The sequence below is a fragment of the Nelusetta ayraudi genome, unplaced genomic scaffold (genome assembly GCF_046127955.1).
Source record: "Nelusetta ayraudi isolate G7.1 ecotype Tasmania unplaced genomic scaffold, CSIRO-AGI_Nayr_v1 ptg000005l, whole genome shotgun sequence".
Lineage (NCBI taxonomy): Eukaryota > Metazoa > Chordata > Actinopteri > Tetraodontiformes > Monacanthidae > Nelusetta > Nelusetta ayraudi.
In genome coordinates, this window is record NW_027466055.1 from 4,057,501 (window position 1) to 4,074,643 (window position 17,143).

A 17,143-nucleotide genomic window follows, 5' to 3' on the forward strand; every position below is an offset into this window, starting at 1 on the left:
CACATATCTGTCGGGGGAATTAACCTTGTGTGCACAGAACTGAGAGGCTTACGCACGGCGCTCTGTCCGTGCGTCTGTCTCAGCCGCACTGCTGACAAACGGGTTTGCGGGCGGCGACTTGAAACATTTCTCATCCAAAAAAAAAAAAAAAAAAATGGCAGCGTTATTTTCTTGACCACTGCCACTCGACCAAAAGCGGAAACGCCAGGGGAAGCTCACACTGATTGGAGCTCGCATTAAAAATTCACACCTGCGGATAAGCCACGCGGGATTAAGAGCGGGATGCAGGTCACCGGGACCCGGTGAAAACATACTGTAAAAAAAACAAACTGGGTGAGCGTCCGTCCGTCCGTCCGTCCGTCTGTCTGTCCTGTATTATTTCGCTTTCCCAGCTTGTTCAATTAACTGGCCTGTGACAGTCTATTGATCTTTTGGTGGATTAACTTTGCAGAACAATATCCTGCCATAATAAATTTTCCTGTGCAGGATTGTGAGGGCAGGACTGCGTCCCAGGTGACATTGGTGGAGGCGTAAGGGACAATGGCAAATTTTATTTGCTTATCAAATGGACAGATGACAAACCTAAACATGCAGAGAAGTGTGTGTGTGACGACAGTTTACGACGTACTTTTTTTGCATTTGTTAAAGAAAAAAAAAATGCTGATTGTGGCTCTAAAACACAAACCCAACGGTGCCTGTCCAGGCCGGGTGTCTGGATATGAGATTATGAGGCCGTGTTGATTTTATCTTCCTAATCCCCCGTAGCTTCCCATAGAGAGGGGACCGCAGGAAACTCCACAGGGATTAATTTACCATTCACAGATTAGAGATATGGTCTCCAATATCATCATCCGGGACAAGCACGGAGAGGACGGGCTCAACAATGGAGCAATGAAGGCAGACAGAAGAGACACACGCAGCCACAGACGGACACACACGCAGCCACAGACAGCCACACACACACATACACGCAGGAGGAAAGACAAAGATGAAAATGAATGCACGCTGGGAGACAGCCTTCTCTTCCTGCAGCGTCCTGCCTTAATGTTCTCGCTCCAAGACAAGAACATTAGACCTCATTCTACCTCCTCATCTGGGCCTGAAAAAGCCCGGGCTGAAAATCTTAATTAATTGTCCAATAGTGCTGCGGGGTCATTATGCATTGCAATAAAGAAGCGTGTAATTATGAGATTTAACAGCCATTACCAAGGCCAGGAACTCATATGTCATCATCAGCAACCAAGCCAATGGTTTGGTACGGCTGCATGTGTGTGTGTGTGTGTGTGTGTGTGTGTGTGTGTGTGTGTGTGTGTGTGTGTGTGTGTGTGTGTGGCTTGATGGACAGCACACACACTTACATGCACCACACACACACACACACACACACACATTATATACATGTTGTTTATGTTGGTTAAATGCATCATGAATGAATCAGCTCTGCTAAGAGGAACGCAAACACACACACATACACACACACACACACACACACACACACCAGTTTGACCCTAACAATAAGGCAGCCAGCTGGGATCGCAGCCTGCAGATGAAACGTCCCATCAAATAGACAGAAAAGCACTCTGTGATCGTGACGTGTGTTTGGCTTTTGGGTGCTTGCAAGTGTAAAGAGCAGCGACGAACCTTTAGCATGTAGCAGATGGACAGTGACACACTCGTATGAGAATGGAGCCTCCTATAGTATATATATATATAATTTCAGACACTTAAACTGGTTTATACTATTATTATTATTATTATTATTTTTATATACTACTACTACGCAAAAACTATCAGAAACAGGAAGGATGACGTCAGTGTTCCACTTTAACTGAAGTGTACGGCCTCTTTAAAAGTCTGAACAGATTTTTTTTTTTTTTTTTTTTTTTAATAAAATAATCCTGTTTTCATGTAACAATGAACTGTTTTTATACTACAGGTTGAACAGTTTAATGACTTTAAAATCGGCAAATTGTACCCAAAGTGTCACTGGGAGACTTTTGAAAATGAACCAGCAGCCCCTCCCTCAAAACACTGTGCCGGACGCTGAGCAGAGAACAAACTCAAACAGTTGCCTATCAGCTGGTGTTCTGTGTGTTTGTATTTGGGAAGCCCGCCTGCTCTTTTCATGTGCTTGCCCCCCCCCCCCCGTCTCCAACCCTCCGCACAGACAAGATATATAAATATAAATAAATAAGATGTAAAATTAGTCTCTGTGTTGTGTGTTGTGTGCACAGACCATAAGTCGTCCCCAGCTGGTGACAGGCACGCTCCGATACTATTCTCCCACCTGCTTATTCCCCGATGGAGGGGATGAATCCTCCAGACTGTTATTTAATGGCGATGGATGGAGGGCGGGAAAGAGAGGGAGAGGAGGGGGGCAAACGAATTAAAAAAGCAAAAATGAGGGAGGGGGCGGAAAGATGCGGGTGAGGAGGACAACAAGTGAAAAGGAAAACTGGAGGGGGAAACGAAATAAAGGAAGGATGGATGGATGAAAGGAAGGCAGGGAGGGACGAGAGGGTCTGAGGGACAAAGAGTGGGGGAGGAGGGGGGTGTGGCAACCTGAGGGATGAAGGGGGAAGAAAGGGATGGAGGAAAGATGGACAGAGCGAGCGAGCTGAGGAAGAATCACCACTTTGTGGCCGTGTGTGAACTTTGCATGAACCGTCAGTAATAATGTGACGGCTTGACAAGCCTGGTCCTCCTTCCAGCAGATGTGCAGCCTGTCCAGGAGTGTGTGATATGTGGCCATGGAATTCTGTGAATCCCCCGCACCATGCGGGTGCGTGTGTGCGTGCGTGCATGTGCGCACATGTGCACCAACAGATAGAATAGGATGATGATGATTTGAAATGGAGTTTGGCCTGTGCGTAATTATGATCATCTATCTTTATGCCCCGCCAGCATATCATATCATATCACATCACATCATCTCGTCCTTCCTCTCCCTCTCTCTCTCTCTCTCTCTCTCTCTCTCGCTGTTTTTCTCGTGCATGTGCGCAACACACACGCACACACACACACACACACACACATGCAAGCAAATTGAAAATAGTAAAAGCTGACCGTTTGTTAGCGCCAACTTGGATGCTGCGCTGATTTATTTGTCTCTGCTCGTCTGATGTCACGCAATATGAAAGCGCGCATGTCATCATATGAGTGGATTTGTGCACGTCGGCAGTGCGTTGTTGTTGTTGCTTTAGGGAGGGCTGCATATTTGTCGAGTGTTTTCTGCAAATGTGTGATTTTGCCTGCCGCTGCTACTCTGTGGCGTGTGTTCTGTGTGTGTGTGAGAGAGACGGAGACAGACATTATTTGATGCAGATTAGTCAGTGTACTCAGATTGCAGACTGTGTCTCAAAAGGCTGAGAGACAAATGAATTTGATTTGCTAATGTAATCAAACTAATAAGAAAAACAGCAATGGGCTGCTGAGCGCATATCTCATGACTTCAATTTTTATTATTATTTTTTTTTAGCTGGTTTTTAACTCCAACATCAAAAAGCGTGGGGGAATTTTCTCATTTGAATTTGAAAAAGAATGAAACATATTCAAATTTTAAAAGTGAATTTCTGGAGAGGCATAATCGAAGGCTGATTCTCATTAGACATCTTGAAAGTAGTACAAGGGAGTCAAGACTTGTGTTAACAGAGCTGTAAGTGAATCTGTGAAGCCTCTTCTTTTCCACTTGCTGCCTTCCCACTTTTTCACATTCAGAAAATTTCTGCTGGAAAATTCCCAACAAGGTCCGACGTGATGACGCTGACAACAGCTGAGACGTGTGAAGACAGTTCCCGGGGACAGACGTCAGGCTGAACAGGGTGTGTCACCACCCAGGTGTGACCTAAATGAGCTCAATACATGGATGTGTGTTGTGCCTAGAAAAACGTGTGATATTTTTTATGTTTTTTTTTATACCACAGCAGACAAAACCTTTGTGTGTTTGACTGTCATCATGGGGAAATTGTCATGGAAACACTGTCAACACAATGATGACAAAACAAACACGAGACTTTGGACAGACGGGAGAGTCAACACAGACGGAACGTGCCCTCCGAGACTGAATATGTAGTGTGTGTGTGTGTGTGTGTGTGTGTGTGTGTGTGTGTGTGTGTGTGAGAGAGAACTCCTTCAACAATGGCCACCTCCCAGCACAGAGCAGAGTCACAGATATAATGGGTGTCTGCCACTTTGCTTTACATCTCAGCGCAGGTACGCCGCCGTCCAATGGCGAGCAAGCATTTCTTCTCGAGACTTAAACTTGAGGAGACACGTGACATCATCTGCCGATATGAACGATGCAACATTGCACGCCGAATATTCTCCCATGCTCTTCCGCTTTGATTCTTTTTTTTTTTTCTGGCTTAGACGAACACACCGGCGTTAACTCCAACCCAGATAGAAGGACAAACAGTAAAATGGCAGAAACACGGTGACAAAGGGACGCAAGAAACAAAGGAAAGCGGCGGCGCCCCTCTTTTTCCTCTCATCTACTTCTCATATTAGTGACAAGCTCTCAATTTCCACGGGCCTTTCCCAATAAAAGGCCCAACTTAATCCAAACATGAAGCTCAGATATCAAATATTCTCTTCCCAATTTGATTTCATCAATATTTGTTTCCATCTGCAAACAGGGGTATGTTTGTTTGTATAAGCTGCAAGAGGGAACCGTGGCGGAGGCCTTTTATGTATGAATGCAGACAACGAGGCAGGGGGAACACACGAACTTGAAACCAAGACGTTGGCCTCTAAATGTATTATGTAGCTCTGGGATGAGCAAAAAAATGGAAATCAAACACGGCCAACAGAGCTTAGAGAAAATCAACATCCGGAAGAGCTCACAACAATAAATAATGGAAGACACAGAAGAAACAAAATTGAGCGGCGGCCGACGAACACAATCAAATTATTATTCTAAATCTAAAATTGAATCAGATCCTAAGAAAGTTCTAGTCATGAGTTCAATCATATTAGAATTTGAAAAAGGTATTGAAAAGAGCACATTTCCTAGTTGTTTACCAGAAGGTATCCGGTCGCGGCTCCGTCGACCCGAAAGCATCTGAACTTCTACCGTGTCAGAGTCAAAAGAAAAAACATTCAAATCTATGGAATTTGGCAAATATTCCTCCCTGATACTAGAAAACAATCACTTGTAGGTTTGTATTCATGTTCAGTCTTTCATGCTTGCGCCTTGAGCTGTTTGGGTGTCTCCAAGTGTGCTCACTGTATTTTGGTGCATATAAAAGGACACCTAGCATGCAGCCGCTGTCAAGGTGAGCTTGCTTCAGCCGACAGAATGAGGACAAATCTATGTGAACTCTGGTGTGTTTGTGTGTGAGTGTAGTTTCCACTTGCCCGCTCCCGCCCCAGCCCCCCTTTTTAATATGAAGGCAAAGTGAATGGAAGGACTTCTGCAAAGCCTTATTACAATAAAGCCCATTGAATTAAGAATCCTAAGAGGAAATACAGGCAATATTCACTTTGTGTTGCTGTGTGTGCAGCCGACTGATGTTTCCTGTCTGATTTACCACTCACACAACCAAAGCCCAACAAGCTCTTTGCTGATTGATGACAGCACCAGACTTAATGTGGGGAAGGTGGGGGGTGCGGGGGGGGGGGAGCCATAGAGTGACATCACCATCGGCCTGGGCTCTTACCGTCCACTACTACACACTCACACACAATCACGCACGGTGCTGCTCTGCATCTTGTGAAGCCCATTGTGAAGTGTTATTATGTGTGTCAGTGTTAATTTAGAGAGCCGCACTCTCGAGAGTCAGGGGTGTGTGCACCCATGTGTGCACGTGCGCACGCGGTTCCGCGTACGTGCGAAGGTCCCCCCCCTCCTTTCGTCCGCCGAGGCTCAGCGTTTGATTTGCTAAAAGGAGCGGGACACTCCTATTAATCAATATTTGCTTACTGACTGGCTGCCTTTCCGGCTCACCGGCCGTGTAGTTTTCTTGACTGACTGATTGGCTACCCTTCTGACTGGCTGTTTGACTGGCCCCGACTAAATGTCTTGAGTAAAAACTCATTTGTGACGGGATTAGCGCTGCGGCCGCGCGAAGGCAGCTGCACTGGGCGGCTGTGAATGTTTTAAATCTCAGCCACGTGTCACCACTGAAGGAACGGCCCGAGACAAAGTTATTTCTTAAGCCAGCGCTAAACGATGAATGTAGACAGAGCGAGTGGGGATGAGAGAGAGTGGTGGGGGTGCGCTGGGGGGCGGGGGGGGGTGAGGTTGACTTGATAATGAAGAGGTTAAGGATACCATGGAGAGAGAAGGTGGCAGGTCAGGTCAACAACAGTGGGGGAGGAGGGGGGAATGGCAGAGAGAGATGGAAGTAAAGGGAGACACAAAGAAAGGTCAGCGGGGAGGTTGGACATGTGGGGTATATTAAGTCACCGGGTCAGAAACATTTTTGTGATATAGACTCAGGGGGAGAATCCATGTTTTCCTGAGGTGATGCAGTGAATGCAGCCCTGCATTCCGTTCACAGTTTGTCTTTGCTGTCTGTCGTTCAATCCATCATTTTGTTAGTTTTGCTGTACACATTTTCCGTATACCACATTTACTCCATTGATCGACAATAAAAGATACTTTGAAATTTTGTTCAGACAAACAACACACAGAGTTCGGGTTCAAAACAGAGAAGGAGGCTTATAGATGCTAAAGGAAGACAACAAGGACCATTGAAAGTCACAAATAAATTGGGCGAAAGCCGTTCCAAGTCAGAATGATTTGAAAAAAAGAGAGGGCCGACATCTGAGCCTTGGGGAACTCCACAAGACATTGCTAAAGAGGAGATGTTCATGTAGGATTCTTTCTTAATTCCCTGTTGTCTAGATATAGTAACCATTCTGGACAGCAAGCAAACATAATCGTAAAATCTCGTGGGACGAGAAATCGCAATTTCACTTTTATTTTGCGAAAACCTGTCATGGAAACGCAGCTACTTTGTGGCTGGTATCAAGTTTGTCCGAATCAGACGTCATTCATGTTTAAATCATAGCTGGTGTGCAGTGCACCCTTACAACAAAATAAGCAACCAATACAGAAGAAACAGATAAATGAAAAAAAAAGTAAATGATACAAACGCCAATGGGATTTACAATGAGAGCAAAAATAAGAGGTGTGCAGATGTCAGCAGAGAATTGACCCTCCTCAGACACTATCCCACCATCCAAAGCCCTTCTCCCATATCTCCATAAAGGCTGATTAAATGAACATGCCGCCAGCAACCCCCCCGCGCCCCCCCCACACACACACACACACACTTCCCATCCCCCATTTTTACAGCTCAATCATACTGACGACACATAGACTGCTTATCCTGAGTGTCAAAATTGAAAGAGGAGTGAAAGGAGGGGAAGCGGAAAAGACCAAGAAAAGAAAAGGGGAGAGTAAGAGAAGATAGCGAGAAGAGAACAGCGAAATGGCAGTGATGGGAGGGATGTGGGGTGAACGAGCAATTTCTCTCTTGAATAAAGTGAGAATTGAAGAGGGGGTGTTGTAAAAAAAAAAAAAAAAAAAAAAAGCGCCATTAATGGCGAGGCCCCTGGTTCCGGACTGTTATAGGTGCTGGCTGTCTTTAGTTGATTCATTCACTCGCTCGTTCTTTGCTCCTTCGTCGAGTCAAGTGCTCGCCTGCCTGTCTTTTCCCTTTTGTGTCCACGAGCGAGAGATAAGAGCTGCTGGCATGACTGCCTGCTAGTCATTTGGTTATTATGGTTTGAGTTGGGGGCGGGGGGGTGAGGGAGTGTTGGAGGAAGGGAGGGGCGCGTGAGAGTGAGAGAAAGAGAGGATGAGGACGTAAGAGCAGAGAAAAGAGGATGAAAAGGCTAATTCTACAGACAGATAAATGCCTCCTTCTGAATGGCCTTTCTTTCCTTTAATTCACTCTCATTCGCTCCTGTTTAAATATTTGCATTTCTCCTCCTCTCACCTGATCGCTCGTCACCCGCCACACACACAAACACAGACACACACACACACACACACTCACAGCTGGCTATAACGTGCAGTCTAACACGCCGGCGGAGTTGTCTCTTTGAGAGCTATTAAACGAGATCTTCCCCCCCAACGTTTCATATTATTGCACACCAAAGCCCTTTACGGCCCCTGAATAACAACCCCCCCCCTCTATATTTACACCTGGCCAGCTCCCTGACGTCTACTCTTTCCAACATGTGTGAAACTGTTTGCACGCGTGCGCTGCCTTTTGGGCTTAAAGCGAAAAACGAACGGGTCTCACACAGTTTGTGTGTGTGCCTGTGTGTGTGTGTGTTTGTGTGTGTGCCTGTGTGTTCGCCAGCCTTTTAACTCCACTTGACACGCAGACGCGTCGTCGGGTGGACGAGCGCGACGTGGCGCTGTCCCATTGTGGCGAAACGCACAGACACACACACAAACAAAGCGTGTCCGAAAGCTCATTTTCCTGCCTTAACGACATATCAAATGTTTGCATATAGGCCATATCAGTATGGAAATGGAGGAGTGTGCGCACGGGCACGCACACACACGCACACACACACGGCATTTGAATACCAATCAAGGAGATATAAGTGTAAATGTGTGTGTGTTGTCACAAGTCTTTAAGGTTGGCAGAGTCTGTGTGTCAAACATGACTAGACACACACACACACACAGAGACACACGCAGAGACACACGCACACAAACATGCACATACGCACGCACACGCACACACACGCACGCACCCTGGCCTTGTTATCCGCGGCCTGTCTTGCAGGCAGCCCCTCTAACGCTGAGTGATGTTTAAATTAGTTTACAATTTAGCCTCCTCGCTAGCCGCAGACGGCTCTTAACTCAGGGTGCGTATGCGACTGTGCCCCTCCCCAGCCCCCCTACCCCTGTGTGTGTGTGTGTGTGTGTGTGTGTGTGTGTGTGTGTGTGTGTGTGTGTGTGTTTCTGCGCGCGCGCGCGTAACAAATTGTTGCCAGTACGGCAGACATCTAATGACTTCAAATTAGCTGCCTGGCGCTCGCCCTGACACGTTGTTACCACTGTTAGCGGCCCGAGTGCGAGCGAGCGAGCAAACGTGTGTGTGTTCGTGTGTGTGTGTGTGTGCGCGCATCGCGGCGCTCAGCCATATCATGGGAGCATAAATTGCCTTCGCGTCTCCTCTCCTCTCCTCCCTCTGCCTCCGTCTTCTTTTCTCCACCCCTCTTTTTTTGTTTCTCTGTCGCTCTCTGCCGATTTCATTAAAAAAAAATTACTGTAGCAAGGCGAGGCGGAGACGTGCTTGTGTGCGTTCGTTCACGTACAGGAGGGACGCACCACGGACACACGCTTGACAAGATGTGGAACAAGGCGGCGATGAAGAGGTGAACAGGTTTCTTCTTTTCAAAATCATTCAAGAATAAATTCATTGTGGAGCCTTTATTGTTTGCCTTTTGTCCAAGGGAGAGAGCCAGAGAGACTGTATGTGTGTGTGTGTGTGTGCATGCTAGAGGATGCTGAGGAGGCGGTTTTCTGTCTGACAATTCTTTTTACCGTCTGAGAAGAAGATCCCTTCTATGTGTTTGTGTGTGTGTGTGTGTGTGTGTGTGTGTGTGTGTGTGTGTGTGTGTGTGTGTGTGTGTGAGAGAGAGAGAGAGTATTAGATCAGTGTTCAGAGCTGTAAACATAAACCTTCACACCAACACACACACACACACACACACACACACACACACACTCACTTGAGAGATGAAGAGTTCTAGCGCTCTCTCTCTCTATGAGCATCAGATTGCTTTTCTCCTTCGTCTAATCACGCCATCTTCTCTAACCGGACAAGTGATCTCTGCGCTTCACACACACACACACACACACACACACACACACACACACACACACACACACACACACACTCGCCCACCGCGGCCCGGCACGTGACCCGGCTACTCAGCCCATTCACTTATGAAACGCGATGAGGGGCAACATAAGAGTAAAAGCCTGATTTAAAACGACGCGTCCAGCCGACCTCACGCCGCCGCTTCGTCCGCCGAGGGTTATTTTTACACACGCGACTGTTATTTACAGTAAAAAGAGAGGGAGGGAGGGAGGGGAGGGGTAGAGATTGAGAGTAAGAGAGCGATAAATGGATTAAAAGAGAGAGAGAGAGAGAGAGAGAGGAAAAAAAAAAACGGGGCGACCGGGAGATTAGCAGAAAGGGCGAGTATTGGATTAAGGCTATAGGTTGTTTTGGAAGAGGGACAAATATTAAAGGGGCCACACTATACTGGGGCTGCCGATCAATAGCTATGTCTGCGCATTAATCAATACGCAAACAGGAAAATTCCAATCTTTCCATTTTCTATTTTCAGCTCCTTTTTGTTTCTGCGCTGTTATCACCGCTATCGACAGGGCGAGCGGAGCGTCGCTGGGAATCCCCGCTGTCCGAGGCCATCGACGGCGCCGCCATGGATTCACGCAGGAGCACCGAGTGGTGTTCATGTTTCTAAGCTGCTGTTTCCCGCCGTGCCTTTACAACCTCCCTCCCATTCTATTCTTCCCCCGTCCCGTTCTTTTTTTTTCTCCCATAGTTTCCCCCGTCAACAATGGGGCTAATCTTTGCGCTAATCTGTGCAAATCTGAGACACGGCTCTACCCTCCTCACTGCTGTCACAATTCTGCGAGACCAAAACCAGATTATCTCCTCCTCTCGCACACCTCGCCTCCTGTCCAGCCTCCGCTTGGATTCCTTCTGACGCCGCTCCCCAGTTCCCCCCCCCCCTTCGTGGATTCTCAGGGAGTGATTTTCTGATTTTGTGGCTCATTTGAGTTTCCTCAATTGCTTCATTTTCTCATATTGCGGCCCAGGAACCAATGGTGCGGCACAGTGACGCTCGAGATATTAAATCAGCTGTTACAGTCAGCGGGATACAAATCAAACCTCTTATCTAAAAATAATCTAAAAATAATAGATGCGTTCAAAACAAAAATAAAAATCCCTGCGCATGCCTGGCGACTTTTCACTCAACCTTTTCCGTCAATCTGGTCATACATAAAATATTTGGGCAAGGAGATGCAAACACACACACACACACGCGCACACACGCATGCAAAGATCCACCTCTATGCAAAAGATCTATGATTTTGTGTGAAAGGTCAGAATTCCTGCGCGAGTGCCTGAAGGGCAGCGAGTTGATCAGCTGGAGGAGTCAACAGTTCAAAGTGTCTGGGTTCGAGGATTAGGGTGAAAGGTCACACCTTGCCACTAGGTGCACCGGTGCATCTGTAAATCAGCTTGGAGTGCATCTGGAGCAGCCGACTCTTATCCCCGAATCACCCTGCCGGCACACACGCGGGCGTCTGCGTTTATCTTGTTGTCATCCTGCGAGCGCCGCCGCGTTTCTTATCCTCTTTTCTTTCCATTCTAAACAGCTGTTACTTGCGCGACGGACACAACCGTCGCCTTCCGTTCGCTCTCGTCCTACCTGGGATGTGTTTGGCCCAGCCGATGTTCACCACCAGCTCCCTGTCGGCCAGGTCGCACAGCGTTGTCAGGGCCTTGATGTCGCTGTCCGGTACTGTCGGGTCTGGCATGGCGTAAATTTTCTCTGGCTCGGCCACGAGCAGGTGAGAGACGATTTTGTTATCTGCAAGGCAGCCAAAGGCAACTGACATGACCACCAGACAAGGAGAAAGACACAGAGACACAGAGAGATGGTGAATGTTTGTCGCAGCAGGCTACAGGTTGTTCCACACCATTCGGGGTGAAGAAAAAAATAAATAAATAAGTGATCTGTCAGATAAAGTCAAAGTCTAGGCGCCCTGGAAACACACATGTAAAGGTTTAAAATATGGTTCAATGTTGGAAAAGACAGAAATCCCAGTAAAAATTGAAATTGCAAAAATAATCATTTAAAATTGGTAAAAATGAAAAGAGAAGAAAAAAAAAAAAGTAATTTAGCATGTTTAGCATTCTTTTGACTTTGCACAGTCCACATATGCAGTATTGCTAAACAATGTTTGCAGACATGAATATGCACAGGAAATTAAAATGAAAAAAGCACAGTTACCAAAAAAACCATAAGGAGCCGTCAAAAGCAAACACAGATAAAACAATTTTACCTAACAAACATGATTGAATATTAAAAAAACCAAAACACAATTGGATTATCATTAGATTTCAAATCTTTTTCTATGACATTGCCAAAGCTTTTTTTGAGGATTTGCTTGACATCATGTGTTGCCTAAATGCAGGTAGAACAGAAATTGATTTCTAATTTGTTTTAATTCTTCAAGGTGTTAAAAAGCCATTTGCAGCATTGACTGATATTGCCCCCAAACATCTCCTGTCTTCCTCGCAGCCTCGGTGCTACACAAGGAGGCGGACGATAATACTGAAAGCCAAACAGCTCAGCTGGTAATGGTGACATGTGGTGATGAGATCTCTATGGCCCATTAGTAACAGACTGATACCCTGCTTCCAAATTAATCCACTGACTAATCAAGCATGGGAATAATAACAGAGGGTGGAGGAGCCAGGGAGGAGCCAGGGAGGGATTGAGTGAAAGACAGGAAGAAGTAAAGGGAGACGAAGAGGAGGAGGAGGAGACAGACAGGTAGAATTAGAGCGCAGGACAGACTGTTGAAGGCAGGAGAGCGACAGCAGCATAGAGATAAACAGCAAAAGGAGACTGAATCAGAGTTGGGGTGGGGTGGGGGAGGGGGGGGTGAGATGCGTATTGATCTGACACTCTCCATCCTCCATTTCTGTTACACACACACACAGACACAAACACACACACATGTACATTAACACAAGCATATACATCCCTTTCATCAGTGTCCCCCTCAGCTCCGGGGTCATTTGGACCAAAGCAATCCCAGTCACACAGCACTATCTGTGGGTAAATCTTATTTAATGTTTCCCTAATTAGAATCAATGGGAGCCCATTTCCAAACCCTGGGCTATTGTTCTGTTCTCACACAATCAATGCCGATGCTGGGGCTTGGGATTGGGCTGCAGATAGACAGACTGTGTGCGTCTATCTGAGAGAGAGAGAGAGAGAGAGAGAGAGACGGAAAGATTTCCTTTCTTTTGTGTGTGTGTGTTTGTGTGTGTGTATCGACTGCGTGTGAGATGATAGAAAAAGTGAGACCAAGGAAGTCTACATCGAACCCCCGCTTTTTTTTCTTTTTTTTTTCTTAAGTGTGGATCCATGTCTCGCTCGGCAAGACATAGATTTATGTTTATGTGCATGAAAAGGGAGAAAAATGGGAGCTTCTGCTGGGGCCATGTGGACCAACAGTTCCCATTTCTGGCCGACATAAACCCTTCAGTTGCACTTAAGAACGAACCATAATCTGAGCAGTGCAATTAAAAGGGGGTTTAAATTACCAGTGAGCAGATTCAATTAACCACCCACCCTCCCCCCCAACCCCACGCCCGAATGCAAACACGTGCATTCTCAGCAAGCAGCCGTTTGCACACAAGCAGTGCGCGCTTGCGCATACACGCACACGCATCCATATTATCCAATCATTTCGATGATTAGTAGTGCAGAAGTCCCGTTAAGCTGCCGTGCAGCCATTCAGCATATTGGCCTAAAGCAGAATATGCTCCAGCTTTAAGCAAAATGGGCTTTGGGGACCAAGCTGCTAAACACTGCTCAATCTGCACCGTGCGTGCGTGTGTGTGTGTGTGTGTGTGTGTGTGTGTCTGTGTGTGTGTGTGTGATGTGTGCCAGCAGACGGTTAGCTAAAGAGCTAACTCTAGTTTGATGTGGTTGCCAGATTGGATTCAATCCGGATTAGGGTTCTGGCTCCCCCTCCTCCTCCTCCTTCTCTCCCTCCCTCTCTCCCTCTCCCGTTTCCTCTCCCTCCCCCTCCATCTCAGGTCTCTCTCTCTCTCTCTCCACCTGTCACTCTCACCCTCCCCCCCTCCACCCTTGTTAATTTTTCAATCATCAGACTCTGGCAGTGGGTTTAGGCCTTTAAAAGATGCAGCCAATCCCGCCGGAGCTAAATGAATACCTTTATAGGAAATATTACATGTATAAAATGTTATGAGCCCAGACTGGTAGCTGTAGGGACGGTGGGGGGGGGGGAATAAACCTGGCCCGGAACAGATGGCCTCGCTAGCCCGCGTGTCCTTATTTATTGTGTGTATGTGTGTGAGAGCGTGCGCGCGTTTAAATGTTTTTACAATGCGAGCGTCTGCACTGGATGGAAACTGATGGAAGGGCAGTTTCATACAGCGGCGCCACCGCCGTGGAATGCGCTGGAACACTGCCTGCGCATGGCGCCACAATAAACTACAATATGATTTGATTTTTTTGGGCCTGTGTGTGTGTGTGTGTGTGTGTGTGTGTGTGTGTGTGTGTGTGTGTGTGTCAGTGGGTGCTCTTACATGGCTTCTTGGGGGGCAGAGCCAGCTGTGGGTTCAGGTACGGGCTGTTGTCGGCGTCTATCCGGCGTTTGTATTTCTGCCTCCCGCCGCGGACCCTGTCCAGACGAACACCTGGGAGGCAAAGGCAAAGAAAAGTGCATCAATACACAGCGAGAGCGCAGCAAGACAGAACATCCCCCGGAAAACGACAAAGGAACATTCCCGGGAAGAACCGGTCCTGACGGTAAAAGAAGAGGAGTCAGAGGAAGCTTGTCTCAGCTCGGGCTGCGATGGCGACAACCGGCCAGTTTATGAGCAACGCCTGATTGTGTGTGTGTGTGTGTGTGTGTGTGTGTGTGTCTACCTTCGGCCGGTCTCTGACTCACTCTTTTGCTGCCTCTCTCTTGCCGCTCCTTTCTCCCTGTGTCTTGTTAATTAATTGACACAAAGGAGTCCTAATTTAATTAGGCCGATCTCTCAGGGGATTGGATGTTACCGTGGTTACCACTTAAAGATGGATAAGGACGACAGAGGTGTCATGTGCCCTGGAGGGGGTGCTGGAGGGGGGAGTAGGTGAGAGGAGAGGAGGTGTTGAGGGGGGGGGGGGGATCGATGCTTCCGACCAACAAACACATACTTTTCTTTTTATATAGAAGCTGTATTTTCTCAAGAAATGCAAATGACTGAAAGCTTTATGAATGCTGCCACTGCTGAATGCAAAAAGTTTTAGTGCTACAGTCATTTTTTGGTTGTTGTTGTCATATCAGCAATGTATCTGCGTAAGCAAACTACAGCTCTTTGGTGTAATTGAACTCTGCTGTGGCTGGACATTTATTTGACTTTGTTGGCAAACACTAGTGGTTGAATGTTGTTGGCAGGCTGCAGCTGCACAAGAAAAGAGAGAAATCCATCTGAAATATCTTCATTTGTTCAAAATACAATACATTTACATCAAAGCAGAGAAAAAGTCCCTGTTTCAGGGCTGAGGACTCGGTAGGCAACAGGAAAGAGCAGCTTTTCTGATGCTGTGTGAAAGTCACACAAACTGAAAGTAAAAGCAGCAGCGAGCGGCAGGAGGCTGAACAAAATGTGACCGAGGACAACACAGTGAACTTCAGCAGCAGCGAGTTTCTACAGACAGAAGAGGGAAAAAAAAAATCCAGGGAGGATGTTTGTGCATGTTTTTGAATTGTAAGTACGTGTTTTCCACTTTAATCCAAAACATCTCACAGTGATATTTCCTCTGAGGGAACCAAACCAAGAAACTAACGAGCCCAACAGCAGCCGAGCCAGTGAACCGAACACGAGGCGCCAGTGTGTTGCCTGCGTGTGTGTGTGTGTGCAAGAGGAAGGCAGGACAACTGTCCAGGTATTCTGTATGAATGTATGTGTGTGTGTGTGTGTGTGTGTGTGTGTGTGTGTGTGTGTGTGTGTGGTTTTTTATTTGTACCCCCCAGCGTTAAGAGTTTCTTGACCGTTTGATGACACTGGACCACCACACACACACACACACACACACACACACACACACACACACAATGTGCATGCAAGCCACAACCCCGTGGTGTGTTTGGGTAAGCTCCGACAAGCAGCTTGCTCAGTCACTACCTGGGTCAGCGGTTGGTCAGCAGAGGAGGGGTAGCGTGAGGGAAAAGGCAGGGAGTGTTGGAAGAAGGGATGAAAAGAGGGCGAGAAACATTTGCGGAGGAAGCGAGAGAGAGAGAGCGAGAGCGAGCGAGAGAGAGAAGCAAGAAGGGCCGGAGGGATATTTTGTGAGAAATTAAAATAAAAGATTCCGAGATAAAGTCGCGTTTCTCACGCCTGCCGAGCGCAGCAATGTTTCATTCTAATTAGTTGAAACGTTTATGGGCCAATCCGATGGCGAGCTGTGCAGCCATAGGGCAGAACATCAGAGTCAACTCTGAATACAATGAAAGAAGAGAAGAGAGAAGACGATAAATAAGCAGAGGGACTGAGACTGCGGACAGGTTTCCTGATCGGCTTCAGACGAAACAATTATAATTTCTGCCGTTCATAAGTAACGTTGCATTGAATTTAACCAGAGGTCAATCAAAAAACACAGACCAGATTGATTGCACAGCCTTTTTTAGCACCACATGATGAAAAAAGACGCTGGTGCCAACTGGCAACTATCTTAGTTCCAGAGGAAAGGAAGCTGGTTCCACCTTGAACACGTGGGGTTCAGACCAACACTGAGGCTCCTGCGTACGCACACACACACACACACACACACACACACACACACACACACACACACACACACACACACACACACACACACACACACACACACACACACACACACCTTTCCGTCATCACACAATTCTAGCACAGCGACTCCCGTTTCCCCTTTCTCCACCTTAAAGAGGCCGTGCCGTGCGGGGCTCCTCTTATAAAGAGCCCTCTCTAACTACCTCATCTATTTTCCACCAAATTAACTCTCTCTCAGCACTGATTAATGATCAAATCTAAATGAATCAAATTAAAAATTGAAAATTATATTTCCAAAGTCCACAAAAAAGAGACAGGGGAGGCTGGGGGGAGAGTGAGAGTGCTCTACCTCCTCCTAACAAATGAGCCTTCAAATTATAAAGAATGGGCAGGAGGAGGGGAGGCGAAGAGAGGGCCAGGGAGAGCTGGGCGGGGGGTGGAGGGGTGTATGGCTTAGGCAAAGGTGGTGGATCATAAAAAGATAAAGGAAGAATAGAACGATTATACGAGGGGAAAATGGTGCAGGAAGCTAACGGACAATATGGAAAATTAGACACAGTGAGGAAGGACAT

At 47.0% G+C, this 17,143-nt stretch overlaps 1 protein-coding gene across 4 annotated transcripts in view; it reads right to left on the bottom strand.

The window, feature by feature from the left end:
• The window catches only part of esrrga (estrogen-related receptor gamma a), a 69,705-nt gene that overhangs the window by 18,590 nt on the left and 33,972 nt on the right, over positions 1 to 17,143 (bottom strand). For 2 of the 4 annotated variants that reach the window (XM_076050255.1, XM_076050263.1), the window contains exons 5-6: positions 14,361 to 14,471; positions 11,440 to 11,601 (exon numbers count right to left, since the gene is read on the bottom strand). In XM_076050255.1, the coding sequence (XP_075906370.1) occupies positions 11,440 to 11,601; positions 14,361 to 14,471 (273 nt within the window). Of the gene's footprint in view, positions 1 to 11,439; positions 11,623 to 14,360; positions 14,472 to 17,143 lie in introns of all 4 variants that reach the window. The other 2 variants (XM_076050238.1, XM_076050247.1) reach the window with 1 other exon arrangement.